Source organism: Palaemon carinicauda, chromosome 1, assembly GCF_036898095.1.
Source record: "Palaemon carinicauda isolate YSFRI2023 chromosome 1, ASM3689809v2, whole genome shotgun sequence".
NCBI lineage: Eukaryota > Metazoa > Arthropoda > Malacostraca > Decapoda > Palaemonidae > Palaemon > Palaemon carinicauda.
This window is the reverse complement of record NC_090725.1, coordinates 113,102,303-113,118,464: the sequence shown is the minus strand read 5'-3', so window position 1 is coordinate 113,118,464 and position 16,162 is coordinate 113,102,303. Positions and strand designations below refer to the sequence as shown.

General features: G+C 33.6%; 1 protein-coding gene across 2 annotated transcripts in view; it reads left to right on the top strand.

Annotated features, from left to right (window-relative positions):
• LOC137651031 (uncharacterized) overlaps positions 1 to 10,148 on the top strand; it is a 15,740-nt gene extending 5,592 nt beyond the window's left edge. For both annotated transcript variants that reach the window (XM_068384173.1, XM_068384176.1), the window contains exons 3-5: positions 427 to 614; positions 2,300 to 2,350; positions 9,934 to 10,148. In XM_068384173.1, coding sequence (XP_068240274.1) covers positions 427 to 614; positions 2,300 to 2,350; positions 9,934 to 10,014 — 320 coding nt within the window. In that variant the 3' untranslated portion in view covers positions 10,015 to 10,148. The remainder of the gene's footprint in view (positions 1 to 426; positions 615 to 2,299; positions 2,351 to 9,933) is intronic.
• Positions 10,149 to 16,162: the final 6,014 nt, after the last annotated feature.

Below are 16,162 nucleotides of genomic sequence, written 5' to 3'. Positions count from 1 at the left end.
GTTTCATTTACTCTGCCATTGTAAGTATCTTTCTCCAATGCTTGGGTATTGCATATCAATGCCCTTTTTGTATTACTCGTAGCATATCCAAACCGTTTCCACGAAGTCACCAAAGTAAATAAAGAACATATCCAACTACTGACAATCAATCTCGTACGGAGCAAGTGTCATCGGTGCAGTGTGTGACGTACACTGTAGGCAATACTAGAGGGTATTTACAATGGTCTCTTGTTGCACCCGCTTTTTAGACGTCTGCTATATTTTCGTTCCCATTTTCTTTTTATGTTGCAGCTAAACATCATCTAACTCTGGTGCCAAATGGTCTCAGCGCCAATGACAGGGCATGTAGCCTAAAATTCCTAAATCCAATCTAATGTAATGTACCTGAAATAACTCAACATTTCTTCTCTCTCCCTGTTACAACAGCCATGAGGAGTGCTGGTGGCTTCATGATTTTCTTCTACCTTCTGTACATCACCTGCGCTGGACTCATGGTCCTGGGCATCAGGAGGGACCACAGAGGTCTCATCCTGCCGTGGCTCACCCAGAATATGATCTACATCCTCATGATCATCGCTTTTGCCCTCTGGTTGCAGGCATCCTATTACCACTATGTAAGTTCCACTTCAAATTTTCATGACTCGTATAGTCACATTTTCGTGACTCATAGAGTGGTGCAATCTTGGTCATTTTGCTTATATGGAAAAGAGATTCTTCAAATGTTATCTTGTTAAGTTCAAAACTTATTTGGTATGCTGAAAGGTAGTTTTGTGATATCAATTCATAGTAATTGATTTGTTGCATTCAAATTAACTTTTTCTTTTCCGTCGTCATTTATTCTATTTCTAGTTTAAGGCTTAATAACAAAACTTCTAAAAATTAGGATTCATTCTCCTCAGTTTAGTGCTTGTAAACTATTTTATAAATGTAAAGTCTTTATTTTAATGAGTAATTAAGATATATGTTATAGATTTCTGTAATTGAACTATTTATGTTTTAATACTGTACAATGTTTTGCAAATGTCTGATAATCAAAATGTCACAATCATACTTGTAAAATATGGGGAATACTGTGTGTATATTTATATACATGCTTTTGTTAAATGCGAATGATACAACAAAATTTAAAGCTGTTAAGATTAACTTTTTGTGCAATTGTGGTGTACGCAGAATTACTGAGGGAGAAATATGTACACAAGCAGAAGTGTTATAAAGGCTATCATAGGTGAAATTTGGGATTATGGCATTTTGAGATGGTGTGGTCATGTGGAAAGAATGGAGGATGATTGGTTAGGGAAAGGATTTTATAATTCAGAAGAGCTAAGGTATAGGAGGTGATTGTGTAGAAAGGGTTGGGCAAAAGGTGTAAACGAGGGATTGGGAATGTTTTTGATATCCAGAAAGTGGAAGATAGAGCTGAATAAGCTAGCTCAATATGTAGGGGTGTTCAATGCACTGCTGATGAGACTCTTACTATTAATACTAGCTAAGCTACAACCCTAGTTGAAAAAGTAGGATTCTATGAGCACAAGGGCACCAATAGGGAAAATAGCCCAGTGTGGAAAGGAAATAAGGAAACAGAAACAGATAGAATAGTGTTCCTCAAAGTGCCCTTAAGCAAGAAAACTCTAACCCAAGACAGTGGAAGACCATGATAGAGGCTATGGCACTACCTAAGACTAGAGAATAATGGTTTGATTTTGTTGTGTCCTTCTCTTAGAAGAGCTACTTGCCATAGCTAAAGAGTCTCTTCTACCTTTACAAAGAGAAAAGTTATCACTGAACAATTAAACTGCAGTAGTTAACCCCTTGAGAGAATATTTTTGGGGGGCTTATCTTAGTGCTGTCAGGTGTATGAAGGAGGAGAATGTGCAAAGAATAGACTAGATTATTCGGTATGAGTAGGCAAAAGCAAAGTGGAATAATGTGGAATTTGTTGGTGTACAAGATGTTCACCTAAGATTCATTATTATACGAATAAATGGTTCTATTACTCTTCACATCACTTCATATTGTTTCATGTTGAAATATATAAATTTACCAGATTTAACATATACTAAATAAACTAAACGTGAAACTCACAATGAAAGGACAATAATAGTAATTTATACATAAAACTATAGTAAGTGGGTCCTATGAAGTTAAAAGTCTACCTACATATTTTTTTTTCTTGAACCAAAACATTTCGACTAACTGGTATAAATATTCATCTACAGTAGTCTTCTGAGCATGAGGCTCATTTTGTTAGAATATTTTCAGCATTTTTGTTTCACTAATTCGTTTTTTTTAATAATTTCAGCTTCTCTCAGTGCTATGGACGTGTATCTACTTATTATTCGCTGCAGCTCATGTAAGTTATTTGATTAACCATATTTATAATTTTAAGGAGTGCAATAGCTTAGTCTACTACATTACCCATAACCTTTTATAGAAACACACAATATATGTGCATATGAGCATGGAGACCTTAACGTGGTGAAAGGGTTTGTGTATCGTCATCATCAGCAAAGCTGTACTAGTCATGGCAACCTATATTAGGGTTGGTTTGCTATGAGCGATCAGACTAAAGTCTTCCACATCATCAATCCACAGTGGCCAGCGTGGTGATAAAAATGGCCAAACCCCAGTCATGGATAAGGACATGTTTGAGGCCCTTGTTCTGGAGTGGACTAGAAACGGCTGCATTTATTATGGTTGCTGTCTGGGATGTTCACTTTCACTTCAATAATTTCAGCCATCTGTGATTTCTGACACGTATGGAGCTGGCCACTGTCACTAAGAGATGCAATGTATCTGTGATTCTCGTGCCTGAAGAATTCTTGCAAATTACACTGCCTGTTCTGGCAGATAAAGAGTCGTGAGAATATCTGACAGCTATCTTTGAGGACTTTCTCCTTAGGAATTATCTAAGCCTGGAGTTCTGCGTAGCAACAGGGTTTCTATTCTTTACCCTTCCGGTGATGTGTAGCTACCATCTAAGGTAGAATTTCATCTGAAATGTTCGTCATGTCTAGCACCAGCAGGTTAGCTGAATTCTCTTAGAATTGGTTGGCCATTTCCTGCATTACTGCAGAAAAGATTTCACCTTTTCTAAAAAAAATTCCTAAGCACTCAGTGCCTACTGCTGTAGGTGGTATTTTCCATACCAGACATGGTCTCATATTTAGTTACTAGACAACTAACTTTGGGTCCAGTGATCATCCACCTACGAAACACTGACACATCTATCAACTCAATTGCTCCTCCGTCACCTCCAATCACTGCGTTATTTTGACCGTGTGCTTGATCAATTGCTAGGGCAGAGAATTCTCTTCTAGACTTGTGGACGCCGAAGTTCCCTTTTGTGAAATGCCCTGGATATATCTGGATGCTGTTGATTAAGTGACATCATATATCTAAGGTGAATTGGGATCAATCATGTATAATTGACATTGTTATTCGCAAAGAAGTCAGTCACCTGTTCTGAAAGTACTTTACAGTACAGGTTGAAATCACCTTCTCTGAAAGAGCAGATCAGGGTGAATATGGTGAACTTTATGTGCAGCACCAAATTCCAGAAATGGATCTAGTGGCTCTCCTTCATTCTGTTGATCCCACTAATCCTCCTCAAACAGTGCTTTCTTTTGTCTTCAAGGTTTCTTCTATCTCACCACCTTTGTCAAGTCTTGCAGGGTGTAACTTGATTGGCAGTTCATTGAGTAAGTAAATGACAGGAATATTCTTTCCCAAGTTCATATACTCATCAATCCCTCTTCTGGCAAGATTGGCCTGAGGGGACTTTAGATCTTCTTTCTTAAGTTCCTAACGTAGACAACAATTGGTCCCATCAGTGTTCCATGATTTTTCTAGTAAAACTAGCGTTCATAGCCAGTATGATGTTCAGGGCCAAGGGTTTATCCTTTTATCACCACTTTTCTGTATGGGATACAACTAAGTTCTTGCACGGTCGCCTACACCAAGTCAAATCATACGTCCCATGCAATCTGTACACCATCCAGATATCTGAAACCGCATTATCCTTGGTTCAGCTCTCCTGCGCTAACACGTCCTAGTCATTCAGGTACAGCTGGCTAAGTTTTAGTTAGGTAGCATTTGAGATACTAGTAAATTCTTACAGTACGATGTCAACATACATTTCCTACTTGGCTAACACTAAATCCCATTTTAAATTTTGCAGCAGTCATACCATCAATGTGTCATTGTAGTGTCCGATAATCACTCCCTCCAGAACTTTTTCAACTCCATTCACTTGCAAGTTTTGGAACTAGACATACTCCACCACACACAAAGACCTTCTGTGTGCTACCCTCATCTAGTTTAGCCCACGAACGCACTCGGTTTACCACAGATACGCTGAGAAAATTAATGAGAAAAATGTGTCTGTGAGCTTTATATGTATCAATTTACTTTAAAAACAGCAAATTCTTGGGTAAAATATGTCAGTGTGCCTTATAAAAATTAAAATCTACTTCAGTAGTCTTTAAAACATAGGAATCCATACCTAGATCATGCAGCTCGGACAACTACAAATACGCCTATGCAAAATGTCAACTTGGGCAACTAACTTGACGGTCATCTTGAAAAATGACCACCACCTTTGATTTTTAATTGGCCGGTGATTAGTGTGGCTTAAAAAACAAATGGGCCATATTTGATGCTTGTATCATCATTTGCATGATTTTTCTGTTATCTCCCACACTATTTGTAGCAAGTCACACTTTTGCATAGCGTGTCAGCTTATGGTGGCCATCATGGCTACAAGAAACCATGGGATATATTGAGTTGGATACATTGGATACAGGAATTCCTGCACACCTTGCTCGGAGGAAGTGCATCCTATCACCCTTATTGCGCAAGGAGTAACCAAACATATAGTGTAGGGAGAGAAGGCAAAGGCAGTGGGCAGGCCTAAGCACAAGAACTCACTGAACAGTAAGGATGTGACACGGTACACTTCCTCAGAAAGATGTATGCCAGGAATTCCTGTCCAACTGTACATAATACCCCATTCCTATGAAACGTATCCTTTCTAATTTTGTTTTCGTGGTAGCCTATTAGAAATGTCCCTACCTGGCGATCTGGTGGACTGGGGTTCGATTCTCACTAATGCTCGATAGTTTCTCGTAGTGTCTCTAATCTCACCGTCCTTGTGAGCTAGGGATGGAGGTTTAGTGAGAGCCTACACATTTACATGCTGATTCATCAGCTGCCATTCCCTGTCCCTCCCTGTTCCTAGCTTAGGTGGAGAGGGGGCACGAGCGCTGATCATAAGTATATATGGTCAGTCTCTATGGCATGGTCCTACTAGCTAGGGCATTGTCACTGTTCCTTGCCTCTGCCTCTCATGAATGGCCTATAAACCAAAGTGTAGGCTATACATTTTGTCTCTGCTAATGTCATTGGTTTTCTTATTCAAGTTTATGAAATTTAGATAAAATTGGACACCTATTTCAATTTTTTTAGTGGAATGTTTCATCAGAGAAATTTCATCTATTTACAACATTAACAAAATATGTAGCCGTTTCTAGTCAACTGCAGGACAAAGGTCACAGACATCTCCTTAATCATGTTAGGGTTCGGTCATTTCCATCACCACGCTGGCCGCTGCAAATTGCTGATGGTGGAGACTTTATTCCGATCGCTCACAGCAAACTAACCTAGTATGGGTGAGCCTGACTAGTACAGCTTGCTAAAAAGCCAAAGCAAAGTCCTTCAAAAAGAAGGCAACCCTGCTTACCCCATACAAATGGGGAAAGGGCACTCTAATAGTAGTCACAATGCTGTAGTGGTTACTAGTTAGCTTCAGTAGTAGCTATTAATTCGTTCGTTTGATTATAAATCATCTTCTCTTATTTTGAATAATTCAGGCGATTCTATAAGGAAAAAATAGATATTTTCTTTACGACACTTATAGAAATGAGATGGTAAAACATGATGTAGAGAATAGCTAGTGATCAAGTGATATAGGAAATATTTATTTTAATGTTATTACTATTCTTAAAATATTTCATTTTTCCTTGTTTTCTTTCCTCACTGGGATATTTTCCCTGATGGGGCCCCTGGGCTTATAGCATCCTGCTTTTCCAACTAGGGTTGTAGCTTAGCATTTAATAATAATAATAATAATAATAATAATAATAATAATAATAATTACTTTGCCATAAAAAGTAATTGAATATCTTAAGACAATTGGAATCGAAAGAACATATATTGTTGATTAAGTTATATTAGATAAAATTAACCTATATCATTCAATAGCTTCTTAAAATATTCTATTTCAATTGTTCATTACTTCTCTTGTAGTTTACTTCCTTTCCTTCACTAGGCAATTTTTCCCTGTTGGACCCTTGGGGTTTAAAGCATCCTGCTTTTCTAAATAGGGTTGTAGCTTAGCTGATAATCATCATAATAATAATAATAATAATAATAATAATAATAATAATAATAATAATAATAATAATAATAACAATAATAATAATAATAATTATAATAACAATGATAATAATATTAATAATAACAATGATAATAATAATAACAATAACAATAATAATAATTAATAATGATAATAATAATAATAATGATAATTAATAAAAATAATAGTAATAACAAAATAATAATAATAATAATGATAATAACAACAACAATAATAATAATAATAATAATAATAACAATAAAAACAATAATAATATTAATAATAAAAAGAGCAACAACAATAATAACAATAACAACAATAATAATAAACCATAATTACAACGATGATAAAAGAGTTCAGCCTAAAGATAACGTCATGATAATAATGACGTCACATGCGACGTCATAGAAATCCATGACGTCATCAACAGCCGCTAGACTGTCTTCTGATACATAACCAAGAGAATCATTTGGGTTAAGGTCGACACTGCAATTGAGTTATTGAGTTCTGACGTCACACGTCTGCCGGGTGGATGTTTAATTCTCAATATAAAAGTTGGTGTTTCTTTTGGCGTTATTATTATTATTATTATTATTATCATCATCATTATTGTTATTATTGTTATTATCTTTATTATTATTATTATTATTACAGTATTATTATTATTACTATTACTGTATTATTATTATTATTATTATTATTATTATTATTATTATTGTTATTATTATTATTATCCTTATTATTATTATTATTACTATTACTGTATTATTATTATTATTATTATTATTATTATTATTATTACAATCTAGGCTATAACCCAAGTTGGAAAAGCAAGATACTATAGGCCCAACGGCTCCAACAGGGAAAAATAGCCCAGTGAAGAAAGGAATCAAAGAAATAAACTACAAGAGAAGAAAAATCAATCAAAATCAAATATTTCAAGAACAGTACCAACATTAAATTAGATCATTCACTTAAACTATAAAAAAAACTTCAAAATAGGAAGATAACTAATATAGAATAGTATGCCCAAGTGTACCCTCAAGCAGGAGAACTCTAATCCAAGACAGTGGAAGGCCATGGAACACAGGCTATAGCACTACCCAAGTCTAGAGAATAACTGTTTGATTTTGGAGTGTCCTTCTCCTAGAAGGGCTGCTTACCCTCAAGCAAGAGAACTCTAATCCAAGACAGTGGAAGGCCACGGTACAGAGGCTATGGCACTATCCAAGACTAGAGAACAATTGTTTGATTTTGGAGTGTCGTTCTCCTACAAGAGCTGCTTACCCTCAAGTGGGAAAAGATGCATTGACCCTCGTCCTTGAGGTAGAGTTCTCTTGCTTGAAGGTAAGCAGCTCTTCTAGGAGAAGGACACTCCAAAATCAAACAATTGTTCTCTAGTCTTGGATAGTGCCATAGCCTGTGTACCATGGCCTTCCACTGTCTTAGATTAGAGTTCTCTTGGGCCAATGATATAGAAAGAGAAAAAAAAGGAGGCAGTATGGAACAGGAGAAAACCCAACTTGAAAAATAGATTTGACATTCATGTGGCTCCTGGACGTTTACGGAGAATTTATATGCTAGTATTTTTTTCCTCTAAGAATTTCTCAATTTTTACATTGAATTATAAATATTCTAGAGACGCTTCACTCATTTCCTTGATATTTTCTTTTATTTGTTGTTATCATACATGTACATACAGTCACCTATACATACATGTAGACAACCATACACACACACACACACACACACACACATATATATATATATATATATATATATATATATATATATATATATATATATATATATATATATGTATGCATGTATATACAGTATACACCCCTTTCTGAGTGGGGATACCTTAACGTGGTGAAAGGGTTTGTGTATCGCCATGATCAGCAAAGTTCTACTAGTCAGGGACACTCATACTAGGTTGGCTTGCTGTGAATGATCCGGCTGAGGTTTTCCACCATCACCAATCCACACTAGCCAGCGTGGTGATGAAAATCTGCCAAATCCTAGACATAATTTGGCATGTCTGACACCTTTGTCCTACAGTGGACTAGAAACGATTACTACATTTGTTATTGTGCATAATCCATATATGTATGTGTATATATATATATATATATATATATATATATATATATATATATATATATATATGTATGTATATATAGTATATATATACATATATATATATATATATATATATATATATACTATATAAACATATATATATATATATATAATATATATATATATATATATATATATATATATATATATATATACTATATAAACATATATATATATACATAATATATATATATATATATATAAATATATATATATGTATATATATATACATATCTATATAATATATATACACACACATATATATATATATATATATATATATATATATATATATATAATATATATACACATATATAAATATATATATATAGATATATATATAGATATATATATATATATATATATATATATATATATATATATATAAATATATATATATATATATATATATATATATATATATATATATATATATACACACTTATATATCTATATACATACAGAAAGATATTGTATGTATATATCAACAAGTATATACATACATAAAAAGAATAAGCTAAATATTCATCAAGTGAAATGTCTAAGGCCTTTGTCCTGCAGTGAACTAGAAATGGCTGCATTTGTGGTTGTTGTTGTTGTTGTTGTTGTTGTTGTTGTTGTTGTTGCTGTTGTTGTAGTGCATATTATTATTCACAAGTATAAATATATTTCACTTTTCACGTTCTAAAAATTAACACTTTATACTAAACGATTTCCAGATTTATATAAATATCAATTTTGCCTATCAAATTAAGCATCAATATTCTAACATACATTATTTCTTCTTTGCTAATGAAATGTTTAAAAATCATACATGAATTAAAATTTATATTTCTTAAAACTATATTTTTCTTTCAAAGGTGCGAAAAGTCAAATTCGTAAGCTGTATGAAAAAGAATGCATTTGTTATTGTTTATTATTATTATTATTATTATTATTATTATTATTATTATTATTATTATTATTATTATTATTATCATTATTATTATTATTAGCTAAGCTACAACCCTAGTGGGAAAAGCAGGATGCTATAAGCCCAAGAGCTCCAACAGGGAAATATTTTAAGAACAGTAACAACATTAAAATAGCTCTTTTAAATACAAACTAAACAGAGCAACTTTTCTCAATAATGAATGATAATAAGGAAACAGAATAGTGTGCCTAAGTATACGCTCAAGCGACAGAACTCCAACAATATGAGAATTAATGAGTAACGAATATAAAATATATTAAGATCAGCAACAAGGTTAAAATGTGATGGTCATATTTAAACTATTAAGAGAGACTTATGACAGCCTGTTCATCATAAAAACATTCACAGCAAGTGTGAAGTTCACAAGTAATCAACCATTTATCATCCCAATCTCCTCTTTTTCCAGATCTACATGCACAGATGCGTCAAAACACAGTACGACCACATCAAGTTGATGCAAGCCCCGAATATCGTCCAGCTCTTCTGAGGAATCAGGACCACCACGAATGTTGGAAACCTTAAGGGATACTCAGTTTGTCTTCCAAGTTTCACAAAAGCCAATGTAGTGTATTATATGATAGTGTAAGTTATTTCTAGAGAAGATGCATTTCACGCCTGGGATTCATTTTTCTTTATCAAAAACATAGGTTAATTACCTCCGTCATCGAAGTTTTACCCCTGTCTGAGTGTTTGTTTATGAACAGTTTCCTGGCCACAATTTTAATCGTAGAATAATGAAACTGGCAGGAATTAACTCTTATGTAAAAAGATGGAAATTATTAAATTTTGGAAGGTCAAGGTCAAAGGTCAAGCAAAAGGTCGAGAAATAAACTACCGCGGTGTAGGTCTGCGCTCTACTAAGTGCCCCTCTAGTTCTTTACATTTTAATCGTAGAGTAATGAAACTTGCAGGGATTATCTGTTCTGTAAAAAGCTGGAAATGATTAAATTTGATTTGGAAGGTCAAGGTCAAAGGTCGAGAAATAAGCTGCCGCGTCGGAGGTCTGCGCTTTACTGAGTGCCCCACCAGTTCTTTACATTTTAATCGTAGAGTAATCAGACCTGCAGGGATTAACTTATGTAAAAAGTTAGTAATAATAAAATTTTAAAAGGTCAAGGTCAAAGGTCAAGAAATAAGCTGCCGACGCGAAGGTTACGCTCTACTAAGTGCTCCTCTAGTTCTTTACTATTACAAGGCTCAAGTGACTTCATATACAACAGAAGTCAGTAGGAATTGTGCTCTGAAGAAGAAGTCTGTATTAAAATGCATGAAAGCGCTAGGTCCTGAAATCTTTGATTGTTTCCTACTGGCTTTGGCTTTATAAATTAATCTGTGTTGAAACCTTCGTTTGAGGACTGGAAATTCTTTTATTAATGTAAGATATGGTGAATGGAGAAGTCTTGAATTATAAGCTCAAGATAGAGACGACTGGTGAAATCTAACCGAGGCCATTTGCGTCAATAGGCGTAGGAGTAGATGATGATGAAACTATAAAAACTCTAAACAAAACGTGAGGAAGAGAAATAAGATAGAATAGTGTGCCCGAGTGTACCCTCAAGCAAGAGAACTCTAACCCATGTAACTTAGCAACTCGGTAAAGAGACTCAAAATCAGCCAAATTACTTGTTACTCATTTTGGAAAGATCATTAAAAGCTTAATTCCCTCATTTATTCATACCTGGAGACTTGTAATTTTTCATTTCTGATGATGAGTTAGCATATAAAATCTGCAAGTTTACATTGACTCTAACTTTGACAATTTTTTTTCTGTGATTAATTTATGTTAAATATAAATTGATTTTAATTCGAAGAAGTGTTGAAACTATTTCTAAGAATTACATTATTCAAAAGCAGTTTTTATTGGGTTCATAAATTTTATAAATATATATATACATATATATATATCTATATATATATATATATATATACACATATATATATATATATATATACAGAAGGTCCTCAACTTACAAACATTCGGATATACAAACGCAAATCCAACAGAAATTATAAATCTCAGATATTGTATAAAAACTTCATAATGAAATACCGTAATAAAACAGTATTGTATAATTTAATGCAGTAAGCGAGACGACGACATTTGCAATATGAAACGAGACTATCTATTGACTTTTGCAGCTGAAAATCGTAGTGCATGCGAGTAAGGCAAAGCCTACCCAAAGCCAAAATTTAACAAAATTTGACTTACTCCTGGCTAGTACAGTGATAACGGGTTCGCCTAGCATTCGCATAGCAGCAGATTGATCCCCACCCACGACCATGAGTTTAAGTTGTTTACTGGGGACGCCACTGCTGTGGTTGGGCACCACAGTAGGGGGCAGGGCCTGCCCGGCTGACGATCTGGTGAGCATCTATTCTGATGTAACTGGAACTGAAACCCCGATACCTTTAACCTTTAACCTTCTTGGATCCTATTAAGTTTGTAAGTTGAGGGCTTTCTGTATATATATATATATATATATATATATATATATATATATATATATATATATATATATATATATATATATATATATTAGTAGTTATACATTTGATTATACATAACTATTTTGTGAATATGTATTTCGTTTTGTGAATATGATAAATATTTACTAGCATAAAGCATTTAGTATCTTGAGACAAACTATGGAAAGCATTCACTTGATTATTAGAATGATTTTAGGCAGACTACAAGCATTACATATCGTACATAGGTTTTTTGCAGCACTTAATCAAAGAAAAAATAAACTTCAATGCCCTTGAAAACATTAACAGTATTCTTGGTCTGTGGTATTAGCTTTGACATACTGACTAGCGTTCAAAGATAATTCTTGAATGATTGGTATTAGCTTTGATGTATCGACTAAAGTTCAAAGATAATTCTTGAGTAATATGCATTAGTTTTGACATATTGACTAGCATTTAAAGATAATTTTTGAATGATTGGTATTAGCTTTGCCGTATCGACTAGCGTTCAAAGATAATTCTTGAGAGATAGGCATTATCTTTGACATATCGACTAGCGTTCAGAGATAATTCTTGAATGATTGGTATTAGCTTTGACGTATCGACTAGCTTTCAAAGATAACTCTTGAGAAATACACATTAGCTTTGACATATCGAATAGAGTTCAGAGATAATTCTTGAGTGCTAGGCATTAGCTTTGACATATTGACTAGCGTTCTGAGATAATTCTTGAGTAATATGCATTAGCTTTGACATATTGACTAGCGTTCAGAGATAATTCTTGAATGATTGGTATTAGCTCTGACGTATCGACTAGCGTTCAAAGATAATTCTTGAGTGATGTGGATTAGCTTTGACATATCGACTACCATTCAGAGATAATTCTTGAATTATTAGTATTAGCTTCGACATATCGACTCGCATTCAAAGATAATTCTTGAGTTATTAGTATTAGATTTGACATATCGACTAGCGTTCAGAAATAATTCTTGAATGATTGGTATTAGCTTTGACGTATCGACTAGTGTTCAGTGATAGTTCTTGAATGAATTATTTCTCAAAAAATACGAAAGAAGGACTGAAGAACGCTTTGAAAATGGCCGGAACAATGATCAAAGTATTGGTTTTGATAAGCATTATCCTACTATTGTGCCAATTGATACCTTGTTTTAATGTATAAAATCAAATTTGTATTTAGGTCATTTGAATATTCACTCACTGCGTTTATTTGCACATAATTGAAAAACCGATATAATTGCACATTCCATTTATTGGCTTATCAGAAGCCAATTTGAAAAGGACCTTAGTTCAACTGTGTAACATCTAACACAAATCTTGAACTCAAATAATTTGATCAAATACTTTACTATTACTTTGCTAAGATACTTTGTATGAAGTTCAAAGATTATTCAGGGGTTTTCCGTCCAATGTTAAGTTTAAGTTTTATATAATTGAAATGGGCCCTTATACTTTTGAGTGATCTTGCCTGTTCTGTACAGATGTAAAGTTTTTCTGTATTTTCTATATTTTCCGTTCTATATAAAGCTCTAGTTTCATTGAAATAGTCCTTGAGATTTGGATGTTCTTGTCTGTTCTGTACAGATGTAAAGTTTTTCTATATTTTCCGTCCAATATAAAGTTCAATTGTCATTGAAATAGTCCCTAAGACTTGGATGTTCTTGCCTGTTCTGTACAGTTGTAAAGTTTTTCTGTATTTACTATTATTTTCCGTCCAATATAAAGTTCAATTGTCATTGAAATAGTCCCCAAGACTTGGATGTTCTTGCCTGTGCTGTACAGATGTAAAGTTTTTCTGTATTTTTTATATTTTCCGTCCAATTGTCATTGAAATAGTCCCTAAGACTTGGATGTTCTTGCCTGTTCTGTACAATTGTAAAGTTTTTCTGTATTTACTATTATTTTCCGTCCAATATAAAGTTCAATTGTCATTGAAATAGTCCACAAGACTTGGATGCTCTGGTCTGTTTTGTACAGATTTAAAGTTTTTCTGTATTTTCTATATTTTCCGTTCTATATAAAGCTTGTCATTGAAATAGTCCCTAAGACTTGGATGTTCTTGTCTGTTCTGTACAGATGTAAAGTTTTTTCTGTATTTACTATATTTCCCGTCCAATATAAAGTTCAAGTGTCATTGATATAGTCCCTAAGACTCGAATGCTCTTGCCTGTTCTGTAGGGATCTAAAGTTTTTCTGTATTTACTATATTTTCCGTCCAATAAATCTCGTGATATTGAAATAGCCCCTAAGACTTGGATGTTCTTGCCTGTTCTGTACAGACGAAAAGTTTTTCTGTATTTACTATACTTTTGGGATGCTCTTGTCTATTTTGTAAAGATGTAAAGTTTTTTCTGTATTTACTATATTTTCCGTCCAAGTTCTGTGCCACTGAAATAGTCACTGATACTATTAGATGCCCCTGTCTATTCTGTACAGAATTAGATTTTATATTTTGACAATATGTTGTATTTTTAAAACACTAACATGGCTTTTAGAATATACTGTAGATATTCTTTGACTGTTGTAAAATCAAATAAATGCAGTATTGTAATTATACAGATAAAAAACCAATAGATTTCAGTGTATATTTTATCCTATAAGAAACTAGCATAATAACTTAGTTCACAAAATATGAAAAAAAATATGGAAAACACAATCCAAAAAAAAAAAAATTGTTAGTAAAGTGACTAGTACAGTGGTAACGTGTCTGCCAAGTATTCGCATGGCGGCATATCGATCCCAGCCCGAGACCGTGAGTTTAAGCTGTTTACAGGAGAGGCCAAAAAATATGAAAAAAGACATTTTTAAAAAAATGCTTGTAAAGTGACTGGTACAGTGGTAACCCGTTTGCCTAGAATTCGCATGGCGACAGATCGACCCCAGCCCGGGACGGTGAGTTTAAGCTGTTTACTGGAGAGGCCAAAAAATATGGAAAAAGATATTTGAAAAAAAAATGCTCGTAAAGTGACTAGTATAGTGGTAACGCGTTTGCCTAGAATTCGCATGGCGACAGATCGACCCCAGCCCGGGACAGTGGGTTTAAGCTGTTTACTGGAGAGGCCAAAAAATATGGAAAAAGATATTTAAAAAAAAAAAGGCTCCTAAAGTGACTAGTACAGTCGTAACGCGTCTGCCTAGCATTCGCATGGCGACAGATCGATCACAGCCCGAGACCGTGAGTTTAAGCTGTTTACTCGGGAGGCCACTGCTCTGGTTGGGCACGCTTGCAAGGCTGACGTTCAGGCGAGTATCTATTCTATGGAAACTTGAACTGAAACCAGACACCTTTAACCTTTAGATTTGAAGTTGTCGTAGTTAATAAAGAATTATGTACCATTTAACACTGATGTAACAGTTAATAGCTTATTGTCACACGCATGAATGAACTTTACTTATGGAGGAATGTTATACTGTATATATGAATCAAAGCTGAATTTAAATGTTACTGTAACTTTAGAAATAAGGCAGAATACATAAAACAAAGAATGGAACATTTGAGAGGGATTGGAAATTAGAATTAGAGGGAAACATTTGTTTCAATTTGCATTATGTTAGCATAAAGAAGTCTTATGTTTTGAAATTTCAAATAGAATATGTATTTTGAAATAAAGAATACATATTATAAATATGCACACAACAACAACAACAACAAATACATCCATTTCTAGTCCACTGCAGGACAAGGGTCACAGACATTTCAATTCATGTCTGGGGTTTGGCCAGTTTTCATCACCACGTTGGTCAGTGCGGATTGGTGATGGGAGACTTTAGTCCGATATCTCACAGGAGACCAACCTAGTATGGGTGGCCCTGAATAACGCAGCTTTGCTGATCATGGCGATATACTAACCCTTTCACCACGTTATGGTATCCCCACTCAGATAGGGGTATATATACATATACATATATATATATATATATATATATATATATATATATATATATATATATATATATATATATATATATAAATATGTGTGTGTATAAGTATACTCGTGTATACAATATATATATATATATATATATATATATATATATATATATATATATATATATATATATATATATATATCCATACATACAACATATATACTGTGTATATATATGTATGTATATATATATATGTGTGTGTATATACACGTACATACATA